Source organism: Somniosus microcephalus, chromosome 27, assembly GCF_052327205.1.
Source record: "Somniosus microcephalus isolate GS21.2 chromosome 27, FLI_Smic_1.0, whole genome shotgun sequence".
Classification (NCBI taxonomy): domain Eukaryota; kingdom Metazoa; phylum Chordata; class Chondrichthyes; order Squaliformes; family Somniosidae; genus Somniosus; species Somniosus microcephalus.
This window is the reverse complement of record NC_141013.1, coordinates 25,590,348-25,616,868: the sequence shown is the minus strand read 5'-3', so window position 1 is coordinate 25,616,868 and position 26,521 is coordinate 25,590,348. Positions and strand designations below refer to the sequence as shown.

The following is a 26,521-nucleotide window of genomic DNA, read 5'->3' as shown; positions in this document are numbered from 1 at the left end:
CATGGGGACTAATACTTATTTAAATTGTTAATGCAACATATTTAGGATTTCCCTCATTCTCAAGAGAACAGTGTTTAAATTTCAAAGCTTAACTTCACTGCCCCATCAGTTGCAAGCATTTGCTATTATACATTGTATTGATTTAAATAAAGTTAACTAAAGCTGGGAATTAAGTTGGATATTTAGGTTTTAGACTGTGGTAATAATTTACACCTCCTGCAACCCCTCAATAACCATAATTAACCATAGCACCAGATATAATTCGCATGGTCTTATGACACGGTGGCATAGTGGTTAGCACTGTTGCCTCACAGCGCCAGAGACCCGGGTTCGAATCCGGCCTCGGGCGACTGTCTGTGTGGAGTTTGCACATTCTCCCCGTGTTTGCGTGGGTTTTCTCCGGGTGCTCCGGTTTCCTCCCACAGTCCAAAGATGTGCGGGTTAGGTTGATTGGCTATGATAAATTGACCCTTAGTGTTAGGGGGATTAAATACATGGGGTTACAGGGATAGGGTGGGATACGTGTTGGTGTAGGGGTTACGGGGATCGGGTGGGATATGTGTCGGTGCAGGCTCGATGGGCCGAAATGGCTTCTATCTGCACTGTGGGGTTTCTGTGATTCTGTGAACAGTAAGGCGTGAACTCGAACACACTGTATGGCCCCATGGGCTGGCATAATGGAAAGGGTCTGTTGCTCTATGTCCACTGAAAGAATGCAGTCAGGAATTAGACGAGACATTTCTACCCCCGCCCCCCTCCCCAACACATCGCAGCAAAATTTGGTTGTTTAATACCCTTAGGTCAATGAGATAAACGAATCTCCTGCAACATCAGTTAATAGAGGAAGTTTGCTGGATTAAGGATGGTTAAACATTTCTTTATAACTAGCAGCGTGCCCTGGAATGATGGGACGCAACAAACCCCCACAAAACAAGCTCCCAGTTGTGGCTGTGCAGTGAGAAGAGCCAGCTGAAGGCAAGGTGCTTGAACAATAGTGGAGTCAGTGGCAAGTTTATGTACAGCAACAGCAGAAAAGCCTGACTGCAGGTCACCTACCCATCGTGTTGGCACTGGAATAGTTTTTTTTCCTCTTTGTTTTATCAGACTGTGTTAACACACAGTTAACAACGATGACACTAAAAGCTGTGTGCAGAGGTGCAATGACAGAAATGCCCCCAAAACAATTAGTACAGAGAGAGAAAATAGAAAAAAGTTGTTAAATTTTGCAATAACACAAAGGATGCTTTTCAAAAGCTTTCTGAACTTCAAAAATCTTCCCTATATAAACCAAACAGCAACTTCCATGAAAACAGTGTTTTATTATAAATAGACTTCGTACACCAACTTCCCCAGTGTTGCACACAAAATCTCTCTTCCAGATGAATTTCATTCATTTCATTATAAGTGCACTATGTATTTACAAAATTGTTTCCATCTGTTTTCTTGTTTCAAAATCTATTCTAAATTATAACCTTAAATATGAAAGATAACATTGCATGCATCATCTTTTTAATATAACTATAAAAGTTAGTGGATTATTTTCATAAGATATTTACAAATCTGAAGTGAATATATATTGTGCAGGACACAAATATAATTTAAGGAACATGTACAATTTGGAATCACTATGGTTTGTAATATATACACACATCCTATAATAATTGCCATATACTCCAAGCTATATTTGAAGAGGGATAACTTTAACAGTCATTAGTTTTACTACATGATGAGGAGAGTCCCTTTAAAAATGTCTGTAATTAAGACCAATTGTTACAATATTCAATTTAACTCTTTGCAGCCTGAACTGGCAGCGACTACACCAGGATTCACATCTTTAACATAATGTCGGTGCTTAAACCACCATTTGTCAAAAATTCCAATTTGTCAGTATGGATATTCCTTCAGGTAATCGGCTCGACACAGACACTTCAAACCATGTAAGAAAATTCAAGTCCAGGCAATGGATATGACCTACTGTAAACCAATACATCATTAGTTCTAAAGTGTAGACTTCATTGTATTTTCACTGCCCAGCTAAATTAAGTTTCATGCTTTTACTTTTTTTGAGACTCGGAAAACGTCAAGCATATTTTATTGTTTTGCCATAAATGTAAGTTGCGTTTTTGACAAAGTCCAATTTACAGGTTCCAACTTTCACGATAAAAAAAATACACCATCTCAGAACACTGAGACTTTCCATTCACCGAAACAAACTAGCTTCTTCGATTTGTTGGAGTCTAAAAAAATGTTTGACTGAACTTAATTTTTATAATAACAAGAGGAAACTTTAAAAAAGTGTATTATGTTATAATGTCGCGCTCCACTATGTAAACATAGCACACCTAGCGTATCTTCAACAGCCTCATTCCTTTCTCTTTTACCAATACAGACAAGCCACCATCATTATGTAAGCCTGCAAGCATAAGTTCTAAAACCAACACCTGTGGAGTATTAAGTACAGCATCTGGAATCCACGAAATGCAAGATTAATGGTCAAGTGGAAAATACAAGATTGTTTCTGAAAGCATCAACAATTATACACTGTAGTCATATTAATCACATTTTGAGAAGGTGCAAGTATAACAATTCAAAAAGATTTCACAAATAAACACACGGTTCAACTAGAACCTTGTAGCTTGTGACAAAATTAAATTTCAAAGCATAAATTTGGCACTAGAGCTTCATATATGCAGTCTGTCTTCCATGCAGTAGGTTTACCTTCTTTTATATTCACATTTCAGTAATCTGCCCATTCATTTTACAGAGTTAAGTTTTCAGTAGTTTATTGAAGCTGTGTGAGCAAAGGTTCTTCACTCAAAGAGTGGTGAGCCTGTGGAATTCCCTGCCACAGAGGGCTGTGAAGGCTAATTCAATAAATATTTTCAAGAGAGAATTGGATATATTTCTGACGGCTAAGGGGATTAAGGGTTACGGAGAAAAGGCGGGGACGGGGTACTGAACTGGTAAGATCAGCTATGATCTCAGACGAAGATCAGCCATGATCTCATTGAATGGCGGAGCAGGCTCGAAGGGCCGAATGGCCTACTCCTGTTCCTATCTCTATGTTTCTATGTTTCTATGTTATCAATTTTATCCCACATGAAATTATCATTCGGTAAACTTAACATTTATGCTACATTATAGGTTACCTAAAACCTAGGAGGTTACCTAAAACCTAGGAGGTCACTAAGCTAAGTATGGCACTAAAGTGACAACAGCAGTGATTCAACACCGCAACTTGGAGAAAAAGGGCACCACCCAACTGTACAGGAGTGACAGTGACAGGTGGGCCAGCTTGTCGAATCTTACATCCACCTTCCTAGTAACGGACATGTGATAATGGGTGCTGGACAGAATAGATCCTGAACATCAAGCATCAGAAGCCTGCATTGTGAGGTCACTGAATTGAACGGGACTTTTGAGTTACTGCCTGCATTTAAACCACATAATTAACCATATTTTAACAGTTGGCGTGGCAAGTATGTCAAGGCAAATCAGCCATGTTCAACCAGTTTATAAAAAAACGGGCACGGCTTCTCATCAGAGCCCCAAAGACGAGAGCTCAGGGAATTGATGTTAATGATTACTGAATACTTAGTCTGTTAGTTATTTATTAGCTTAATAAAAAGTGACACGTTTTTCCGACACAAGACTTAGCCCGGAAACTCCGTTTCTGGATAGTTTGCTTCATATTTTAGCACATTCGCTGCACGATGTGATAAACCTATATTAGCCAGCTGTGGTCACTCAATCGACGCCGTCAAAACCTTCAGTGTTCTCGATTGCCAAGTGAAGCTTCTCTCGTAATTCTTCAAACGATTCATAAGGCGGCAGATCCAGGCGATTGAAACTGAAAGAAGATTTAACAATTTGCTTATTATATTGTGTTAACCAACTTGCAGTTTGTTTTGTATGTAATCATTGTGGAACTCTATATTCCAGAATTAACAACTTGATCCAGTGGGTTTTTTTTAAACTGAAGTTGATGAACCAACAAGTACAAAAGTGAACGTTACCATGTGTGGGCTCTTGGTAATTTTTCAGGTGTTCCCCACTGCTCAATAGTAAATAACTGTGGTCCATTTGATCCTAGGAGTAAAAGATAAGAACAAAGCTTAAAAAAAAACACACACACACACAAATCAGCAGCATAATCACGGATGTATTTTTGGATTTATTCAATTCCTGAAGAAATCCATCTAGATTTTTGAAAGAGAAAGAAAAGAAACTCTCTATATATAAAAAAGTGTGAACTTTCATGTTCAAACCTGCTTACCGTACAGTTCAGCAAATCCATTCATGGGTACCCGGGAGGTGCCAGTCACAAATTGCAGGAATCGAATGCGCTTTTCTGAATCCATCAACAGCACAGTCTGTACACAAGGAACGAACAATGATTTGATTTTAGTTTTCACAAGTGCTCGTCATTTTATAACACTGGATTACGACTGGAGAGTGAAGACACTTCTCATCTTCGTCCCGCATACACAGGAACATTTTTACAAAAAACTAAAATGTTCACCGTTCTCCTCTTTCCTTCTCTTCTCTGCTTCCCCAATAAGAGCTTCTGGCCTTTTTGGCAATGCTGGGGCCAATGGATAGGAAGGCCAGCAGATAAGGAACCATTTGCCTCTACCTCCTCCCTTTTTGTTCTAGGTAACCCAAGGAGCTTAAAAAAAAAATCTACTTCTAAAGGGTAGTTTTCAAAACAAAATATATGTGTCTTCCAGCAATAAAATCAGTACATTTATGCTAGAAAGCTAAAATATTAGGGAAAACTACGACTCGACGTTTAAACAGTCAGACTGCAGTGACAATCTATAGGTCTTACTTAAACGCCAGGAATTGCACCCCTCACATTGGGTTTTCCAGTCTCGCATTACCTTCCAAAACCACTGTATGACGGGGTGGTTCGCATTGTAACCATTTTTGTACTTTGTGTTCTCCCTCCAGTCGTTCACATCTACGTCCCCGAGTCCGCACATTAACAGCTGGAAACCAAGATACAAATAGCATCAAAACACACAGAACAAAACACAGCATGAAAATATATTTGCACTCAAAATGAACAAAATGCATAGGTTACCTCTAATTCATTCTCATCAAATATCTTTATGAGGTCCTGCGGTATCAGTTCAAAGAAACCCTGAAAACAGAAACAGCAGGATTTTGCTGTTACCATATGTGGCAAAAGTAGTACCAGCGCCGCTTACTCGAGCATTAATTAAGTCATCTAGACAACAAATCACTTCAAAGATCGATTTACCTAATTTTCTAATGAAGTTAATGTGCTTTGAAACTCAAAATAGCCAGCGGCAAACCTGTATCATGGCCCCCAAGGCATCAAGTGATTATTTTAAGTACTTAACACAAAGCACTTAAAAGCTTTAACAAAAACCAATAAATTAAGTCAGTGTGCGGACATGTGCACCTTCTATAGTGACTCTGAATAATTATTTCGCAACAAAAGGTTAAACACAAACTTAAAAGCCAGTTATTTCATTCAGTGGAAACATCAGTGATATATTTTTCGTAATTAATACATTGATTACACAAAAATGTACACAAATACAAGCATCTTTTTAAAACAGTGACTACACATACAAGCTTTTGATACCTATAGATGTATCAATAAGGTACTGTCCAAGAATAATTGGAGTCCAAGAATAATTGGAGTGCAGAGATCAATATATTGGCCTGGATTTTGCGGTAAAAATATTGGTGGGGCTATCAGCGCTCACCGTTATTAAAGTGTAAATCGGACAGCAACTTCCAGTGACCGCACATGTGCAGTTAAATGTGGAAATCAGGAAGTTGCTGTCCGAGTTGCCCTTCTCCTCCAGAAGCTTCGCGAGAATGGTATTTCGCCGAGAGACTCGGCATTGAAACACATGAAGGGCACGAGGTTGCGATACTTACCCACTAGTTACCTACCGAACAGGTCAGAAAAAGTTGGGGCTTGTCCATTCCAGTGTAAGTAAATCTTTAACAGCGTAATAAGTCTTAATTATTGCCAAACAACCTCTTTGGCACTGAAAATTTACTTTTACAAGTGTGGAGTCTCATTCCTTCAGAATTGATTCATTGTTGGAGATTTAACATTTAAAAAAAAACTTTTTCTTTGTCTCTTTTATCTCTCTCCTTTAAGCCCATCTTTGTTTCCCTCTCTTTCTCTACATGATTTGGCACTAATGAAATAATCTAACTTACACTTTCTGGTTCAGACTGTGCGCCTCATTAAGAATTCTTCAATCTGATTGGCTAAGGAGACGCACGGTTGCTTGTCCTATTCACATAGGTCCCAGATTCCTTGTAGAGGGCGCAACGCCGAAATGGATTTCTAATCACCGCAAGGTCCAGTGCGAAAGCCCCACAGAAAGTCTGTGAGCAAGTGTAGGTGTAAATGAACGGCTGGCGCCATTCGTTCACCACTGACCGCAAAATCCAAGCCATTAAGATTACCGGGAGAAGAATTCCCACAACCTTGCACCATTTAACACAATGTTCAGCTTGAATCAGAATCTAAACTGGCAGGATGTTCAGTGGTGGCACTCTTGCCTTTCCTTTCGTTCTCATTTTAAGTCACATCTGGATGGTTTGAATCTTAAGGAGTTTCAGCACCAAGATTAACCCCGTTAGGTAACATCTTAAATTCAACAGACCTAGGCACAATCTTAAGTAATTTGAAAGTGAATATTTTCTCTCGTTACCTCTTTAAAAGAATTCATTTGCTCCTGGATTCGATTGACGAACCTCCACTGCATCACAAGGCTAAAAAAAGTGAAACAGTGTTAATAGACCCCACACCGCAGGTTTCTAAACTCAGTACACAATTTAGTTAGACGAATATTTGCGGACTGGGCGCAAACTGTATTAGAATATTTTCCTCTCACCTCTGGGACCAGAGTTTGAATTCAGTCTAAACTGATGGGACAAAAAAACTCTTTCTCTGCAGTCTCAAAATCCCAAGTTAAATATAGTGGCACAGCCTTGACCCAGTTATAAGTAGGCACCAGTTACTAGCACATAATCCAACAATAGTTAGGCATCTCACTCAGATAAGTCACAAAGGTAACTGATGTTGGAACTGGACCAATTTACGCTGGTGCGGCAGGAGAGGGTGGAGGGAGACCATTGCTGGACTTCGAGTTTACTGTTGGGAAAATTAAAGCGAGCTTTACTCTAACTATTTCATGGTCCATTTTGTTTGGGAGTGCTTAGTGCTGGCTGCGGGTGTCCAAAGTAGAGAAGTTCCTCAGTAGGATATCATTCATCTTCATGAATGTATAAATATTCAGCAAAAATTTGATATGAATATTTTAAACTAAGTTTAAAATATCAACCTTCAACTATAAATAATGTTACACAAATAAGTAAATACAAATGTAAAGGACATGACCCCAGAAAGTCCAAAACACTTACTGAATATATTCTTTCTTGTTCTTGTTTGTAACTAATATTTCTGATCCATCAGGTTTTAGCTCATGTTGTTGAGTCTGGTGGAAGGGAAAATAAATTCAACACGTTTAACATAAACTACAAAACCACTAGAGGGCAGTTGCGCCTACAAAGGGCATATTTACTGTATAACAAGTCACACAATGACATCTTTCAAATGGCACACAAGACCTTTCAAACAGTAGCATTAATTTTAATACAGTCCCATCCAACATTTTAACCCTTCGACTGCAAACACATCCAAAGCTCAGTTAATTTCCAGCTCTTGTACTGCAATACCACAAGTGTTATCACAGTAATAAAGCTATTTAAACATCAAGGAACATTTTAAGAATCTGAGTTTAACTGGCTTTGGAAGTCACTTTCCCAACCAATTAAATTCAAGTCTTAGAAGATTGCATCACATATGTAACCAGAAAAATCTTTTGATGTGTTTTATTTTTGGACCAATCCAGGAAGAGATTGCAAACGAGTACATCAGCTGGCAACTCTACACCGGCTCAACGGGTTAAATTTAGCACCTTTTCAAGCAACAAGTTAATCTTGTGCCGGTGTCCAATGAGGCCGGATGCTAAGAATTATGTTACTATGTATTTCTCTTACTCACATAATTATGGTTTAAAAGTCTATTCCCTATCGCTAAGCTACAAGGTGTCAAAAATCTCCTTGGAATTTACTGTGACTGCTGCCCGTGTGAGGTCATAAGAAAAGCAACGATATCTTGAAAAGTTTAACGCCTGTTTTTCCAAATCCTCAAAGTCAAAAGGTTCAGCAATTTCAAACTTGGCCGTTTATTTTTCTACATCTAACAAATCACAAAGTATTATCCAAATATTATGGCAGTCACTGGTCTAGATTGCAGACACTTATTGCACAGGGACATGGAGCACTGTAAAGTGCCTTATCAAATAACTAACATCGGAAGTTGTCAAGTTCAATGAAACCATATTTGACAGCTCTTCTATTCATCTTGCCGAGGAGATGCACAACAAAGGCACAAGTACAATAAAGCGCTCAGAAATGCTGGATATTAGATGTCCTGCTCTGTTACCATTTGTCACACAACATAATGGCTGTCATGGGAGCTTTAGTCTGCAGTATCTGTACAGCGAAAGTCAGACTTAGACAGTCAATTACTGCACTACAAGCACTGAGATAACACTTGAAGAAGACGACTGTAATTCACAAACTGGTACCACTGCCATATGCAAACTCCATCTATTTTAAAGATATTTCCAAGTGGTGCTAAACATGGTGCTTTCCTTAAAATTAAGGTTTGTGCCCTTCAATACAATGCAAGGTTATATTATGTCCTGTACAAACAAGATGCAAAATTCAATTTGTAAATCAAAAAAGCAGTACTGTAGATGTGTATATAAATGGAGCCCATGAAGGTCAATACAGCAAGTGACACTATAACAGGTGGAGCTGAATGTTGCCGTACTGTACTTAAAGTTGACTTAATTGCAACAGTTCTGGTCCAGCTGCAAATGATGAATGCAGTTTATAGGGTGGATGTTTGTACTCAAAACAGTCGCCAATCCAAAGCAATAGTTTCAATATAAGCTGATTTAATTATAATCAGCACACGAATGCATACCAACCTGACCAAAAAGCTCCTCATCAACTACGAATCGAAGGTCCAAATCAGTTGGATCATTTTCAAGAATCCACTTCAGTGAATTGTAATACTCACTGTCCTGTAACATTAAAGATTACTTGTTAAAAATTCACATTGTTCAATTATACCGTCTCATTTATAAACCTCTTTCTAAATGAATTGCAGTATGAAGTGAAAGATGCTGTGCCATTTATATTTTACAAACTCTCAATTCTGAAAAACAGAAGGGTCTCTTTTCCCAAATTACTTCAAAGATTATTTTTGAGAAAAAATACTCAGTCACGTCTAGCATTTCAAAACCAGGGCTCCATTCCAATGTCCAATTTCCAAGAGGCTAATAATATTGGATTCAAAATTGTTTTTGCTTTTTTTTTGCTGCTTGAGGTTTTTTTTTAGCATTCTTTGGAAACTGGGTTTGCTGAATGGGTTAGTCTAACTGAGCTGTATCCAGGCTCAAATATGTTTGGCTCATGATTAAGGCAAAAATATGAGCCAAGGACAAATGTGGGAAAAAGACTGGATCCTGACTAGATCCATTTACATGTCAAATAGCAGAGTTTGCGCTTTTAGAAGGACTTGAGATAATGCAAATATTTGTGAAGAACGGTGTATTGGAAGAGCAAGGGGAATTTTCTTCTCTTGCAGTGTAGTGGTAGGATTATTGAAAATCGTTTTCTTTGGCTGAAAATTTACAGCGCAAGGGACTGAAATGGAAATTTATGATGGACTAGCTGGGGAATAGAGAGGCTCAACAGCGCAGGTTTTGTAAGAACAGAACAGAGCAACGATTTATGAGAATTCAATCTTGGTACAGAAGAATCCTCAGTTGTGGCAATAGAACAATAGCTATTCATGGGTACGTACATCCATCAGAAGTATATATGCCTCAGTACTGATATGAAACAGTTGTATATCATGAATGATGTGTTTAATGGTGGAGACATCATTGTAAGTGTACGCTCTGATTAAAAACCTCCAAGTAGCCACTTAGCATATTTACAGTCTGTAACTCCTATACTACGAATTCCTTCGGATTTTGACTTCCTCCTTTAGTACCTGTTTGCTGGTGTAATACTGGAAGAATTTTTGGCATCTTTCACTATCCCCCTATACAGGTGTCGTTTTGCACCCCTAATCTCTGTCCTGTGGTCCCCCACTCCCTTCTCTAAGCTTTATCAATCTTTTTGCTTGTGGAGCTCCCTTGTAAATGTTCCTGTTGCTCCACTTTGGAGAGTTATTTACGTTGCCCCTGCTGCAATTGGGTCGACTTGTTCTCCGGTCCTCACATACTTGTTCATTGGAGTGTGACTTGAAATTTCATGGATGCAAGTTCTTTCTTTCTATGAAGCTTTAAATACACAAAATAAAACAAATTTCCTCAGCTAATTGCAATATGACACTTGCTTCGCCATCTCTTAGCCCTCAACCAACACCTAAAACAGGTGATTTGGTCATTTATTTAAGTGCCGTTTGTGGGAGCTTGCTGTGTGCAAATTGGCTGCTGCGTTTCCTACACTACAGCAGTGATCGCACCTCAAAAAGTACATCATTGGCTGCAAAGGGCTTTGGGACGTCCTGAAGTTGTGAAAGGCGCTATATAATAGAATATAGCTTTCACAGCGAGACCAGTCAATTTACTATGCTCCCTGGGTAATGCAAAATAATAAGATGCAACCTTACTGGCTACCTAGGCATCGGCCCACTTTCAAGCTAAGTTATTCCAAGATTAGCTGCTTCAAGCCATCATTTACAAGCTGCCAGGGCACTTTCACCCATTCTACCTCAGAGACAAAGACTTGTTCGACACCTGACTCAAATCTGAGATCAGGGGTTTGCCCTGCCAGGTGGTGGTCAATCACCGAGTTCTCCGGCTTGGGCTTATCCTCAAGAACTGTGGGCAAATGACGTTATCTTTCATTGTTTAATTAATCCAGAATGGCTACCTGTCAACGTTGAATGAAAACCATCTTCGTTGATAACCGAAGATGTTTGTCAATGGCCATTACAACTGACTGACCTCCTGGAGTCTTCCCATTGTATCAAAGCTACAGTAACTCGCGCAAATAACCAGCATCATTGCCAGGACCTCTCAGCTGCAGCAACTTCTCTGTGTAGCTGATTAGCATTTCAAATTTCCACGGCCATCCCTCAGGTTTGAGCTATTTGCCCATTGTGGGCATCACAGTGAAACCCAATTCTGCCTTCGCTTAACAATCAGTGCAGACACACTTTCCAGCACATGCTACTGGATAGTGATCAGAAGCAGGAGTCTGGCAGTTCCTCCCCACATCACCACCTAGACAAGTGAAGTGAGGCCAACCACAGCACTCAACAACGTGTATTTATATAGCGCCTTTAACATAGTAAAACGTCCCAAGGCGCGGCACAGGAGTATTTTAAGACAACAAATTTGACACCGAGCCACATAAGGAGAAATTAGGGCAGGTCACCAAAAGCTTGGTCAAAGAGGTAGGTTTTAAGGAGCGTCTTAAAGGAGGAAAGAGAGGTAGCGAGGCAGAGAGGTTTAGGCAGGGAATTCCAGAGCTGAGGGCCTAGGAAACAGAAGGCACGGCCACCAAAGGTTGAGCGATTATAATCAGGGATGCTCAAGAGGGCAGAATTAGAGGAGCACAGATATCTTGGGGGGGGTTGTGGGGCTGGAGGAGATTACAGAGATAGGGAGGGGGGGGGAGGCCATGGAGGGATTTGAAAACAAGGATGAGAATTTTGAAATCGCGACGCTGCTTAACCGGGAGCCAATGTAGGTCAGCGAGCACAGGGGAGATGGGCGAACAGGACTTGGTGCGAATTAGGACACGGGCAGCCGAGTTTTGGATGACCTTAAGTTTACACAGTTCACTCCAACTGCTGCCCTGACAGAGATGAGTTATCTTCCTGGTCTACGACTTACTCCCACACGGGACGGTGCAGCTGCCAAAGGAACTATTCCGTATGTCTACGGCATCAGACACTTACCACTGACTCCATATCTTGCAGTGTTATTGGCTTCTGAAGCATCATCTTATACAAGGGTCTGATAAAGAATCCTGCATAATGAAGAACAGAAAATCTCACTGAATTCATGCAACTGTAGATCATTTGTACAGGACACCACCATCAGTAAATCACCACAACTACAATACTTAGCACAACGTTCCTGCCTTGTACATAATTTATGAAGTTTCCAAAAAATTCCCAGATTTAAAAATAAATGCACTAAACCATAACTTCAAGGTAAATCTATGTACCTACCATCTAACAGCTTTCCATGGTAAACTGCCATTCCAGCTACACGACCTATGAACTTAAAGTAGGACACATGCTCTTCATTGCACAGACCAGAGTTTGGATTTATCTGTAAGGTATAATTGTCCCTAAAAGGAGAAAGAAGGATATTGGATTGGATTAGATGATTCGAGTCCAATAACCTGTCACACATTACAAGCAGTGGGCAAATCTCACTAATGGAAAAGCATGCTAAATTTTAATCAGAAAACGTTAAAATCTAACAGAAGGAGGTTTTCATCAATACTGCACCACTACATTACACAATCTGCAACCACCTTATTTATCTCCACATTAATGCTGTCTCACTGTGACACAGCATTAAGAACACTGCAAAAACCCACCACAGGAAACTTTGGTTTATCTGGAGGTTCTATGTCCAGAATACTCGATCCAGCGGCAAAAATCAGGAGCCGTTTTCTATAAGTTTTTTTTAGTTCTCGTTGCTTTTTTTTTTCCCCCCAGTCAGGCACTGCAAGGTCTGTAGCTATAGCAACAGCTTCAGCTAGAGACGCTTGCAGCTGCAGCCGACTGTTTTAAAGCTGTTGCTAAGCAACAGGGTTTGTTGATTCACACGGAGCTTTTCAGTTCCGTATCTCTCAACATTGACGCTGGTATGTCCGGCACTTTTGATGGTACGGCACCAGCTCGGTCCTGTCAGTGCCGGATATCAGAAAGTTTCCTGTACATATATACTGAAGGGATAATGCAATTGTGCAACAGTAATAAAATGTTCAAAATTCCAGTACTCTTAAGCATTCTGACACGAATACAATGGAGTGGTTTCAAGATAGAAAGTATTTACTTACGTGGCAGAATATTCAAACAATCCATAATAAGGATTGAACATCTCCTTGGAGAGGAGAAAAAACCACTCCCTGGCAACACCGCCATAATCCAATCCTTTTTCAGAATCAAACTCAATCCACAGTCTGGCTTTAAGGAACTCGACTCTCTTCACAGACATTATTTTTCTGTAGGAATCTTCCAAGATTGTGTTGCGACGTAGCTTCATTTCAAATCTATTTGGACCGTCAGTCTGCCAAAGAAAAAAATCAAAAATGAGGGGGGAGCGGGGAGGATATTTACAATTTAATGACGACCTGGTTTTGTAGATACGCATACAGCCAGGAAAGAGGGAAGACTGTAACTCCAAATATAAAAAATGAATATCTTACATTTAAATAGTGCGATTTATGCCCTCGGGACACTCCATAGCAATTTACACAAACAAATTACTTTTTGAAGTGCAGTCACTGTTATTTTTGTAGGCAGTCAATTTGTGTGTAGCAAAGGTCCCACAAACAGGAACAAGATGAGTGACCAGTTGTTCTGTTTTAGTGGTCCTGTTTCAGGGAAAAATATTGACCAGAACACAAGAACTCCCTGCTCTTCTTCAAAACAGCTTTTACCCAAACAAGTAGATGAGGCCTTGCTTTAGTCTCATCCTACAGACTGATAAGAGGCATGTACATGCATTCTCAGCCTGTAGTGTGATTTCACCTAACTAAGTTAGGTGGCTGAGTGGGACTCAGGCTGGTTTGAAGTCACATCACCCACTGTTTGGAATGGAGCTGGTCTGTGACACTCCCTCGCAATCGAGGTCACTGGAGCAGCCTGGCATATAGGAAGACCCTACTTAAGGGTGTCCATATCGGCAGCAAAAAATGGTCTTTTCATAAAAGAAAATGTCAACCAAATTTAAGGCAACTTTAAGACAACGTTCTTCTAGCACTCTGAGAATTTGATTCTGCTTTAACTTTTGGCTGCAATGGAAAAAAAACTTGAGTTAATTGAAAGCTACTGTTAGTGAAGACCAAATGATGAAAATAGTTTACAGAATGTTATACTGTAAATAGAGACTATATGGTTAAATGTGACTCATTATTCAATCATTTGTTTTATTGGTAAATCGTGCCACCAATATAAAGCTGTAAGTTAATGCTGCAGTGTCTCATTTGGCTTATATTTTAGAACATACATTTTTCTAAAGTGTAATCCCTGTGGCTAATCTCAAAAATAGATTGCATTCTATTTTTAGTTAGTACGGTAAGTTTGTTGACCTTTGGTGCCCAGTGATGTACACCACCTTGTATAGGTGTGATTAACAGTACAGGAAACTCTCGATTTACCGGCACCTAAATAACCGGAAATCTCTGTTAGCCGGCAAAATTCAGGAGTAGGTTCAGGTAAGTTTTATTCATATTAGTGGCCGTTCCTGGATCTGTGGCTGTGTAATCGGGGTTCCTGCACTTGTTGCTAAGCAACAGGGACACTTGGTCTGTGGCCGGGGTGCCTGAACTTGTTGCTAAGCAACAGGGAAGCCTGGATTTGTTGCTGTGTACGGAGCTCTCGTACCTTTTAACTATACCTCTCTGTAATCCGGACTTTTTGATAAACCGGCACCACGCCGGTCCCGGATAAAAAAAAGTTTCCTGTACTTTATTGGCTTTGGGACATCCTGAGGTTGTGTAAGGCGCTATATAAATGGAAGATCTTTCTCTAGTGACTCCCAATCATTCTGGCCCTCATGGACATCAGCAGCTCGACATAACTACTCCCAGAATACTTCTGTATTCTGTGCCAGCACCAATGGAACCGAACACACTGAAGCCACGGAGGAAAATATTCTCCACTGTTGTTTGAGGTAGATCAGCCATGATCTTACTGAATGGCGGAGCAGGCTCGATGGGCCAAATGGCCTACTCCTGCTCCTAATTCTTATGTTCTTATGTAATACTCACAGGCTTCCGCAGCTTTTTCCTGAAATAATCATACTTCTGTTTGTAATCTCTTGAGTAAGGCACAGCCTGTAATTTAAAACAGGCCCAAAATCAGCACATTCCAGATTTTTTTAATATACACTTTTGATCAACGTGCCAATTTAATTTAATAGTCTACTTTATTTACATTATACAACAACGGCGGTGCTTGTAAACTCAGTAACGTGGAGCTCCAACACTGACAGGCTCAAAGATTGAAACAGAGTATTGTGTCCAGTTCTGGTCACCACACTTTAGGAAGGATGTGAAGGCCCTGGAGAGGGTGCAAAGGAGATTTACCAGAATGGTTCCGGGGATGGGGGATCTTAGCTACAAAGGCAGGTTGGAGAAGCTGGATTTGTTTTCATTAGAGCAAAGGAGGTTGAGGAGTGATTTGATAGAGGTGTACAAGATTATGACGGATTTAGATAGGCTAGATGGGAAAGGCTGTTCCCACTAGTTGATGGTGCAAGGACCAGGGGACACTAATTTAAGGTTTTGGGCAAGAAATACAGGGGGAACGTGAGGAAAACCTTTTTTACGCAGCGAGTGGTGAAGACCTGGAACTCGCTGCTGATGGAAGTGGTGGAAATGGAGACACTCAATGTTTTCAAGGGGAGACTGGATAGGCACTTGAGGGAAATAAACTTGTAGGGCTACTGGGATAGAGCGGGGGAATGGGACTGACCGGATTGCTCTACAGAGAGCTGGCACGGACTCGATGGGCCGAATGGCCTCTTTCTGTGCCGTTATGACTCTGAGAACGTAAAATTCTAAACTCTGAAATTGTAAATTCTTTACTTACAGGTCCAGTGATGGCTACATTCTGTAAGCGAGGATCCTCCCACTGGGTAACTTTGGTATCTGCCAGGAAACATTTTACATTTATTTTCCTTTTATTTATCTGAAGAAAATTTTATAGACATGAAAGCAAGTGTAGGCTACAAATATATTCAATGTTTATAATTGATGCTAACAATAATGCTTCATAAATGTCGTACTCACTATGGTCTATATAGAAAACTCTACCATCGGAGTGGACTCTCTCCTCCCAGCCAGGCTGTAGCAAGATAAAAAGTTGACCAAATGATGAAAATAAAAATTTCAATGCTGTTTATACCAATATACAGAGGGAAAACAGGACATGAATAGCAATAATATTTCTTTTCAAAAATAAAGAAACAGTTTAAGTTTATGTACAGTGACATGAATCAGTCGGTCATGAAAGAAAGACTTATGAAATAAACTTTCATGCCAATAAAGCATTTTAATTGGAATAATACTGAGCAGCCTACAGGTGGCGCTGTCCAGGGAGAGTATAAATACTCAGGCACAGGCCCAGCTTGCGCAGGACATTCTTAACAGGAACTAGTGAAGGACACAACTAGACTTCCACGTTGTAAAATAGTTGATTAAAGCTTTGTTTAACGTTTAGACCAAGTGCCTAGTAGTTTTCTTACATCATACAGTAAATTTGGGAGAGAGAGAAAAAGGAAAGAGATTAACTTACAGGAAGTGGTCCAAGGTCTGAAGGATCTAACGATGGTCGGTGCCTCATATGAACTGGAATTTTCAATCTTGGGTCCTCCTGGTTATAAAGATTAAAGCACAGAATTAATTACTGAACAATTAATAAATACTCAATTGAATTAGCAGATACAAGAAAAAGCTATTTCAGCCTTTCTGTCTAATCCACATGATTAAATTAATGACAAGCATACATTTTATAACTTGCTTCTTCCTACTACCATTTCAGTTGTGATTTGATCGATAAACGCCAGATTGACATTGGGCATCACACCAACTTGCATACGCTCCTACAGTTTAAAAAGAACACTTAAAGTGAACCGACCCTCACTGGCTCTCAAGAACCTCCTTCAAACCCACCTCTTCCCCTCCTAATCTCCTTTGGCTCCCTATCCATTTTTTCCTCTCGCACTTCTCATTAAAAGGTACTATAATAAATGCAAATTCTTGCTGCCTTGATCACATTTTGTAATTTATTCCTTTTATCATACAAATTTGGGAGATGCTCAACTCATTTCCGTTAGACCTATATTTCAATCGCTTATCTTAAACTATGATTTATCAACAGTCATAACAACTCCAGTTTATTCATTTTGTCCGATAATTTTATGTACCTTTATCATTATCTCTTAAACCTAATTTTCAGAGAGGAATAATCTGAGTTCATTCAATTAATCCCTATGGGAATATAGCGCCGTACTTTCCTTTCCTTGCACGCTTTCCACAGCTTTAAGCAGAGACCCAAATGAAACAGGATTCTAATTCTGACCAATGCTTCAGGATTTCAGAAGTATTTCATTCAGCTTTTCCTCTGTAGCTTCTTGCTACGCACTCCAAAAAATATCATGCTTGCAGCATCACAATGTGTCGAACCATAATGAACAGCACTGAGCCATACAGATCACGGTGGTTCATGGTTCAATTCTCCAATTCTCCCAATCTGTGCTGAGTTAGCTGGTCTCAATCAGGGTGGTGGTCGGGGGAGCTATAGTTTGCCTCAGTGTCCTCACCAGGTTCATCTACCCAAGTAGCAGAAGTGTAGACAGGAGTTTGGGATACCATACATGTTCTGGTTTGTAATTTACTAATAAAATGTCGTATCTCTATTGAATTCAGTACATAATTAAACACTACTTAAAATAATTAATTTTCAATGAGTGTTAATACTCATTACTGATATAGTCCTTCCCATTCAGCAGAGCAGAACAATGACAAATCAATATTGACCAAATGCAATGGGGGCAGGGCGGGGGGGGAGGGGTGGTGGTGGAAGAGAAGGAAATCAAACAAAGCCAAGGCTTCCCATTTTATCCTAGAGGGAGGGGCCGTCACAGATCTATTACATGTGAGGATCTGCAGCAATAGCGAGCACTGTCAAATGTGCTTCATTAAGTTAAGGACTGGGATTCAAATTTTCAGTTGTGGTCTGAAGGGCGAGTGTGCCGTAGCGTCCGAGTCTGGGGCCAAGCCAGTTGAGGGTCCCTGGAATTCTGGAGCAGCCCCACAAGATCACATTTAATTCAAAGTGGGCAGAACCCCATAGTTTATACCAAAAGTCTCAGTTCTGGTAGCTTACAGCAGTTTGATGTAATTCTGCTGTTCAGAGATCAAGGGGTTAGCCATTTTAATTACCATTTACATTTAAATATCTGCTGAATTCAGCTGCAAATACAAATTAAAGCCAAACTATAAGTGGAGCATTAGTGAATCTGCATTCAGTAGACCTATATACTGTATGATGAAGTTATTTCAATGCATGGACTACTGAGCAAACACATCAACCATAAGTACTATAAAATCCCCATGTCTTTATACTTCATTATACAAATGAAGAATTAACAACATTTATTTAAACATCTCCATACCCATGTTGTAGTTTTGCTGTTGTGATCAATGAAAAAAGATCGACCATTGGTTACGGATCGGATTTCCCAGCCTGGAGGGAGAAAGCCCACTTCATATTTCCGTTGATGGCTCGGGGAGCCTTGTGGAGAATCTTGAGGAGAGATTGGAGGAGGAAGATATGCTGTGGGACTCCGACAGGGCTTTGGCTGTACTGCTTCACTAGTGGTCTGTGCACAAAAATAAAACAGATGCATAAAATAGACAAACTGCAGTTACTTAGGCCTCATGGTTTTGGTTTATTTTATAGTAAGCTCGTTAACTAAATTTTGGGGCTGATATTTACAAAGGCAAGTTTCTGCAATTTGTACCAAATATGGTGCACTGGATGCTAAATAGGTGCATTGATGGAGGACTGAGGTGCCAGAAAGCAGTTTTGCAACCCTCAGTCGACACCAAGCCTCTCAATGATGCTGATAATGGACAAGATTGGCTTGGAGGACATTTACAGGCCTGTCAAAGGGAACAGCTCTCGAGGAAGAGGCCAACAAAAGTAAGAGAGCAAAACAATGCTGAGAGACAACGGTAACCATCAAAATAAAAAGGAATAGATCACGAACGTAGTGGCAGAAATGACAAAAGAAAACAATTTGATCCGGATAAAAAGGGAATCCATTGGGAAGCACTCGAGAGTAACGAGACCGAGGTAGGTGAGGAAAGGGCTGGAGTGCAAGATTCAGCAAATGTGCAATGTTTTCCTGTGTTCTGATATTCGGTGCACATACAAAAGCAGTAAGCAACCATGGGAACGAAAGTAGAATGACAGCAGAGAAATAATCTATTGGAACTAGCCTGTTGAAATAATTTAATAAATACGCTTTTTATTACAAGATACAATTGTAAAAATGCACCTCAACAAAATTACCATATTTGCAGTCAATGAAAACATACCAAAACATTTAAGTCTTAGCTCCAGTCCATACTTCCAACCATTTGTGTATAGCAGAATAGCGGTTCTGGTCTTGGACTAGTGACTCAAAGGTCACAAGTTCAAATTTCACCCTTCAGGTTGTGAATCTGAATTCAATAAATCTGGTTAGTTGCGGGCTAGCACGAGAAAAAGTGGCCATGGAAGCCGCCAGGTTGTCATAAGAACCCAACTGGTTCACTAACATCCTTCTGGGAAGGGAGTCTGCATGTCTGGCCTACTTGTGACTCTAGACCACACTACATGGTTGACTCATACTTTCCTCTGAAGTGGCCTAGTTACACAAACAATCACTTTCAAGAAGTCAGCCCACCACAATATTCTCAAGGCAACTAGGAACAGGCAATAAATGTGGCCTTGCCAACATGACCCACACCCGAGGAATGAATAATTGGAAAAAATTCACTTAAACCCATCTTGTGATCAATAAAACCATGCAACTTCTGGTGACATGACCAAAATGCAACACTAGCATTTAGAACAATGAAGTATATTTGACTCATGTTTTTGCCTATCTTATTCAAAAAAATAAATAGCTCCTCATTGTTGACAGCCACTTTGTCAGAATTGTGGGCAGTGCAAGTGACCCAAGCCCTGTGCCTGAATGTATAGTAGAGGTTTAAGGAACAGTTGATTCTATCTGGGCTCTCTTCCAATTGATTATGCGACGCAATCCATCAGTCAGGACATTCTGAAAAATAGCCCAGATTTCTAGCGGCAGAACAGCAAGTTTGAATCATAGTTTCACCAGTTCTTGGCTGGGTCATTTTACGGAGAAAGAAAATTACAATGACAGAGCAATCAACCCGCTCCTTCGGGGCAGAGGAAGAGGAGGAGGAAGCCAAGTCCTGGACTCAGGAAGCAGCATTTGATTAAAGGATTGTACAGACAGCAACAATGGTGAAACCTGTGACTCAGATTGGAAGACCTACTGGCGGGAGGAGCAAGAATGTTGGGATCTAAAAAGGGGATTTTTTAAATGTCAAAATACCTGCTAATGTTTCAGAAATGTGCAAATTTATCAACAGTAAGCTAGCATTTTCATTCAGCTAACAATCCATCTTCAATCTTAGTCTGTACATGGAATCATTATCAGTTCCAACCTTCCTTATTTGCATCATGCTAATAATTAGAAGATAACTAAATTGCCCCTTCAGGTTCCACAAGAGTATTAGATTAATGTATAATCCGATTATCTGTAATACAACTTGCCTGCATAACAGGTCGTGTCCAACTGGTGGTTCGGTTATTGTGGTTGACATAGTAAGCTCTTCCTTTGTCATCCTTCTTTTCTTCCCAGCCTGGTGGTAATCCCGTTGAAGTGGGTAAAATCTAGCACAGGCAACCGATAAAATTAAATTAGTAAATGAAGACCAACAACAAGGAAGAGTCATTGGAGGTAGAAAGTTTTGTAGAAATTAAACATAACAAAAAATAACTCTACATTTTGATTTGATGAGACGCTTTAAAACATTAAAATTCTCTTTGAAAACAGGATTTATTCCAAAAAACAAAACAAGAATTCTGTAGGATTTCTAAACGTGAACAGCCGTGGTACAGTTACATCAGGAAGGCACAAGGGAGAGCCTTTCCCTCTGGTTGGAGAGTCCAGAACAAGGGGGCATAACCTTAAAGTTAGAGCCAGGCCATTCAGGGGTGATGTCAGAAAGCACTTCTTCACACAATGGGTAGTGGAAATCTGGAACTCTCCCCACAAAAAGCTGTTGAGCCTCGGTCAATTGAAACATTTCAAAACTAGGATCGACAGATTTTGTTAGGCAAGGTTATTAAGAGTTACGGAAGCAAGGCGGGTAGATAGAGTTAAGATATAGATCAGCCATTGAATGGCGGAACAGGCTTAAGGGGCTGAATGACCAACTCCTGTTCCTATGTTATGCATTCATTTGATGCAAGTTCTTGGATGTACAAATTGTCTCTCAGGGAGGGCAGGATGATCTTGGTTTACACAGTTTTCCATGCCACAAATAGAAAACATAAGTTGCAATTCAAGTGGGGCGAGTACAATGAAATTGGCCATCTTCTCTTTACCTTCAATAATGCACAGCTATTTTGGATGGTTTGCCAGCTAGCAGCTCGGATGAGAAATAGCAAAATTCATCCAATAAGAGGTCAACAAAACTAATGAGCAATCTTTGGATTTAGACTCAACATTCTGGTCAGTAACTGGTTTTAAATTAGCCATCGGAAATATGGACCTCATCTGTTGACACCAACAAAAGAATATGTCAAAATCCAATTGGAAGGCAGAGAAACCCAACCAAGATATTGGTCCTTCAACTTTATTCCACGTGGAGCTTTCTTCCAGTGCTCTTCTGCACCTCACTGGGAATTCTTTGCGGGCACAGAGGAAAGTGAAGAAGCTTTCCCAGACCGTGTACCTCGCCGAGCAATTTGATTAAGCCCTAATCATCTGAAATCTTTGGACACAGTTACTCAATGGAGTTTCTCTAGCAGCCTTGATATGGACGTAGCAGCTAGGGTCGTTTTCTTTCTCCCCCCCCCGTTCAGGTGCGTGCATAAACCATCCTGGGGCACAAAAGGAGTCTGTGCCCATCTTTCCCGCAACGCCATGTTTCAACCTCATCAATCGGGTTTCAGCCACTGCCACAACATTGAAATGGCCCTCATCAAAGTCACAAATTATATCCCATGTGACCTCGGTGCACTCTCTCTCCTCATCCTTATCAACCTGTCCGCAGCCTTTGATCCTCCTCCAATGCCGCTCCTCCACTGTCCAGCTAAGTGGGACGGTCCTCACCTGGTTTCTATCCTATCTGTCCAGTCATAGCAAGAGAATCTCCTGCAATGGCTTCGCTTCTCACACCGTTACCTCTGGAGCCCCCAAGGATGTATCCTTGGCCATAAACTATTTCTCATCTACATGTTGCCCCTCAGCGACATCATCCGAAAATACGACGTCAGATTCCACATGCACGCTGACGACACCCAGCTCTATTCTACCTCACCACCACCTTTTTCCAACTCCTCCACTGCCTCTGATTTGCCATGACGCTTGCCCAACGTCCAGTATTGCAAGAGCAGAAAGTTCCTCCAAATAAATATCGAGAAGCCATTGTTTACAATCCCCACCACAAACTCCGTTCCCTAGCCACCGACTCCATCCGTCTCCCTGGCCACTGTCTGAGGCTGAACCAGACTGTTAGCAACCTCGGCATCCTATTTGACCCTGAACTGAGCTGCCGATCCCATGTCTTCCCCATCACCAAAACCACCTAATTCCACCTCCGTAATACTGCCCGTCTCCGCAGCTGCCTGAGCCCATCAGCTGCTGAAGCCCTCATCCATGCCACTGTTACCTCCAGACTCCAATCTTCTCCTGGCCGACCTCCCACTTTCCACCCTCCATAAACCTCAGCTCATCCAAAACTCTGATGCCCTTATCCTACCTCGTACCAAGTCCCTTTCACCCATCACCCCTGTGCTCACTGAACTACATTGACTTATATTTAAAATACTCGTCCTTGCGTTCAGACCCCTCCCCATCTCTGTAATCTCCTCCAGCCCTACAACCCTCCGAGATCTCTGCACTCCTCCAATTCTGGCCTCTTGCGCATCCCTGATTTCCATCACCCCAGCACTGGCGGCTGTACCTTCAGCTGCTTAGGCCCCAAGTTTTGGAATTCCCTCCCTAAACCTCTCCACCCCTTTACCTCTCTCTCCTTTAAGTCGCTCCTTAAAACCTGGCTCTGTGTCAAATTTTTGTTGACAACAATCCTGTGAAGCGCCTTGGGACGTTTTCTTATGTTATTGGGGCTATATAAATGCAAGTTATTGTTTCTAACCTAGCTTCATATGGTTGTACTCGCAGATTCACCATGGCATCGCTCGTGAGATAGTCTGGGACCTGGCACCTGGTTTATAATGTTTGGCACCTAACCTGGCTTGTTCCTTCAATGCCATTGTTGAAGTATTTCAAGTAAGACTTTGAGGAAGTAGTATAGAAGATGTCCTGTGGTATTGCTCACTGGAAGTCAGGTCATACACTGCTGACAGGAGTGTAACGCCGTGGAATGCACACTAATATTCGTCTGAAATGCAGTTGTTTTTAAAAGGTAACAAAGTCTAACAATTAGGAAACACAGGTCAGTTAGTTATCAATTGCTTTATGGTCAGGGAATTATAGAACCAGAATGTGAGGTTTCAAGAGGACTGTCTTCCACCAAAATAGGTTGTCGTGATGAGTCCGTCTGCCGAGCTTGGAGCAGGCTCTACAGTTCTGGAAATCATCCAATTTCAATAGCCAATGTAAGTGCTGTGAGCGTCAGTCACTGGGAAGGGTAACTAATGATAAACACAAATATGACCATTTCCTGCTGGCACTGAAGAGAATTAAAGAGATCGAACTGTGCAAGTTGTTCAAATATATGTCTGATTGGCAGCTTTCTGAATTTAACAGACCGTTATTTGAACTCTGCTTGGCTCCAGTTACTGTTCTTGAAGGGATTTAGGAGCCTGTATTTTTTTCCAGTCAGTGAGTTTGATTTGGAGCCTTCAGAAGAGAGGCTGTCCGATTGGAAGCTCTTGAGGAGAATTAGCTGTAATAATAAAATATTGTCCATCCAATATCAAAAATGCTGAACAGTGAAGCATGTCTAGGTTGCAGCTGCAGGGATGATGACTTTAGTGACTAAAAGTGTAAAAGACTGATTTGACGGGACAAAAATGAATCATTCATGTACAGTCACAACTACTGCCAACGGCAGAAGAGAAAGAGCAAGTATGGGCAGCATGGGATCTTGTAGACAACAAGAATGGTGACAAGTACTGAACAGGATGGCTCCAGACAGCACCAAATTCTGAAAGGAATGTCCTTAGGGTGTTTTCTCCCATTGAATAACAGAATATTCGCGATATGATAAGCACCATAGGACATTTGACAAATTTTAACAAGAAAAATGACAAAAAACTTACAACTGGCAGCACGGGCTGTTCTTCCAAAATAGTTTGTGAACTCCCCCGTCTACTGGAATGACTCTTGAGAAAGTAAAACAAAACACGTAACATATCAAAATAATCTGCATGTGGATTTAGATTTTACAAATAACATTACTTAGTACAATTGAATATTGGAAGGGCCAAGGTATAGGTGGAGATGTGACCAGACTGAATGAGTGAACATATGATAGTAAGAAAGAGACAATAATATAGTCCTATTGACATCACACTAAACCAAATTATTTTGATTAAATCTGTGGGTAGTGCAATACTGAACAACATTAATGGGTGCTGTACATTTAACCCACAGTTTTAAATGTTGTACAGTGTGTACCATCTACAGGATGCACTGCAGCAACTCGCCAAGGGTTCTTCGGCAGCACCTCCCAAACCGCGACCTCTTCCACCTAGAAGGACAAGGGCAGCAGGCGAATGGGAACACCACCACCTCCAAGTTCCCCTCCAAGTCACACACCATCTTGACTTAGAAGTATATTGCCGATCCTTCATCGTCGCTGGATCAAAATCCTGGAACTTCCTACCTAACAGCACTGTGGGAGTACCTTCGCCAGACGGACTGCAGCGGTTCACGAAGGCAGCTCACCACCACCTTCTCAAGGGCAATTAGGGATGGGCAATAAATGCTGGCCTTGCCAGCGACGCCCACATCCCATATACAAATTTAAAAAAAGAAACTGTTCACCTGGCTAATGGCTGCTCAAATCCGACAAATGGATAGGCAGCATTCATTTAATTCAAATGAGTAAACTTATTATACAGGGAGACACTGGGGATTTGAACACGATGCTTGAGGAATGTAAACGCACAAATTTTTTAATTACAGGAAAACTAAAGCCAAATATTAACATGGATTTCAATGACAATAAGAGGCTTAAAAACCTGCCATTCTACTCACCGAGCAGGAACTGCGTCGATCTGCAGCTGTAAACCCAGAAGCCTGAAACCGCCTGTTAAGTTCCTCTGCAAGTTGATTTTGCAAGTCGAAACCTGCGCTCTGTCCTGTAGGTGTGTGGGGAGGTGGGGGTGACTGAGGGTTGCAGCTACTGAATGCAGTTTCATCATCAGTTAGAATCTCCCAGCTCTGCTAAAACAGTTTTTTTTTTTAAAAAGACATCACGTTACATTGATCAGAAATGGCAAATCATTTTTAAAGCAAGTGCATATTTAGAATGGCCCAATTGGTAAAACAGGAATCCCGCCCCAACCGCGGTTTTGCCAAACACGGATTTCAAGTATACACTCTTTCCTCTCTGCGACAACTTTTGCCAACCGCGGCAGTGAATTTTGCATATACGCGGTTTTTAATTTAGGATTAAGGTAAGTAACATGATTTTATTGCTTTTATATTCTTTTTTATCGTGTTATTTGAACATTTATACTGTAGTTGCCCACTGCGGTTTTACTAACCATGGGGGTGTGTCAGGGACGCATCCCCCGCGGTTGGGGAGGGATTACTGTACTATGATAAAAACACAACTTTATTTGAGAGATTAAAATTAGGTTTGGCTCCATAATGACATTTGTGCCCATTATATACTGAAGTTTAAGAGTTACAACTGATGCCCGTTTAAGAAATTGCATAATTTTAAGAATTCTCCATTTTAGTTTATTTTTAAAACATGTAATAGAATATTCTTGCGCAGATTTTTTTTTTAAAGTGAAAAGCATCAAAACTCACATCTGGAGAATCTCTGTTGTTTTCAGGAGTTTCTGTTTCTTCTGATATCTGTCTCCGTGTACTATATACACGCTGTGCCTCCAGCTGGATGTTATTTCGACAATGATTTATGTCAGATGCGCAGTCCCTGTAGGGGAATTATGGATAACTTCTTGTCAAGCAAAGGTTATGGTTGTACTTTTCCCCCCCAATCATTGCAAGCACACATCGTTTCCCTTTTACAGGAAACTCTTTTTTATCCGGCACCGACGGGACCGGCGTGGTGCCGGTTGATCAAAAAGTCCGGATTACAGCGAGGTATACTTACTAAGGTACGAGAGCCCCGTACACGGCCACAGATCCAGGCATCCCTGTTGCATGGC

At 40.8% G+C, this 26,521-nt stretch overlaps 1 protein-coding gene across 4 annotated transcripts in view; it reads right to left on the bottom strand.

Moving 5' to 3' along the window:
* Positions 1-1,299: 1,299 nt before the first annotated feature.
* The window catches only part of nedd4a (NEDD4 E3 ubiquitin protein ligase a), a 137,423-nt gene continuing 112,201 nt past the window's right edge, over positions 1,300-26,521 (bottom strand). For 3 of the 4 annotated variants that reach the window (XM_085968760.1, XM_085968764.1, XM_085968763.1), the window contains 20 exons: positions 26,160-26,286; positions 25,377-25,565; positions 24,437-24,499; positions 20,696-20,815; positions 18,519-18,725; positions 16,637-16,714; positions 16,132-16,186; positions 15,932-15,990; positions 15,109-15,174; positions 13,174-13,403; positions 12,332-12,453; positions 12,056-12,126; positions 9,063-9,158; positions 7,423-7,496; positions 6,711-6,771; positions 5,087-5,146; positions 4,884-4,991; positions 4,277-4,373; positions 4,017-4,089; positions 1,300-3,850 (listed from right to left, as the gene is read on the bottom strand). In XM_085968760.1, the coding sequence (XP_085824886.1) occupies positions 3,748-3,850; positions 4,017-4,089; positions 4,277-4,373; positions 4,884-4,991; positions 5,087-5,146; positions 6,711-6,771; positions 7,423-7,496; positions 9,063-9,158; positions 12,056-12,126; positions 12,332-12,453; positions 13,174-13,403; positions 15,109-15,174; positions 15,932-15,990; positions 16,132-16,186; positions 16,637-16,714; positions 18,519-18,725; positions 20,696-20,815; positions 24,437-24,499; positions 25,377-25,565; positions 26,160-26,286 (2,059 nt within the window). In that variant the 3' untranslated portion in view covers positions 1,300-3,747. The remainder of the gene's footprint in view (positions 3,851-4,016; positions 4,090-4,276; positions 4,374-4,883; positions 4,992-5,086; positions 5,147-6,710; positions 6,772-7,422; positions 7,497-9,062; positions 9,159-12,055; positions 12,127-12,331; positions 12,454-13,173; positions 13,404-15,108; positions 15,175-15,931; positions 15,991-16,131; positions 16,187-16,636; positions 16,715-18,518; positions 18,726-20,695; positions 20,816-24,436; positions 24,500-25,376; positions 25,566-26,159; positions 26,287-26,521) is intronic. The other variant, XM_085968761.1, reaches the window with a different exon arrangement.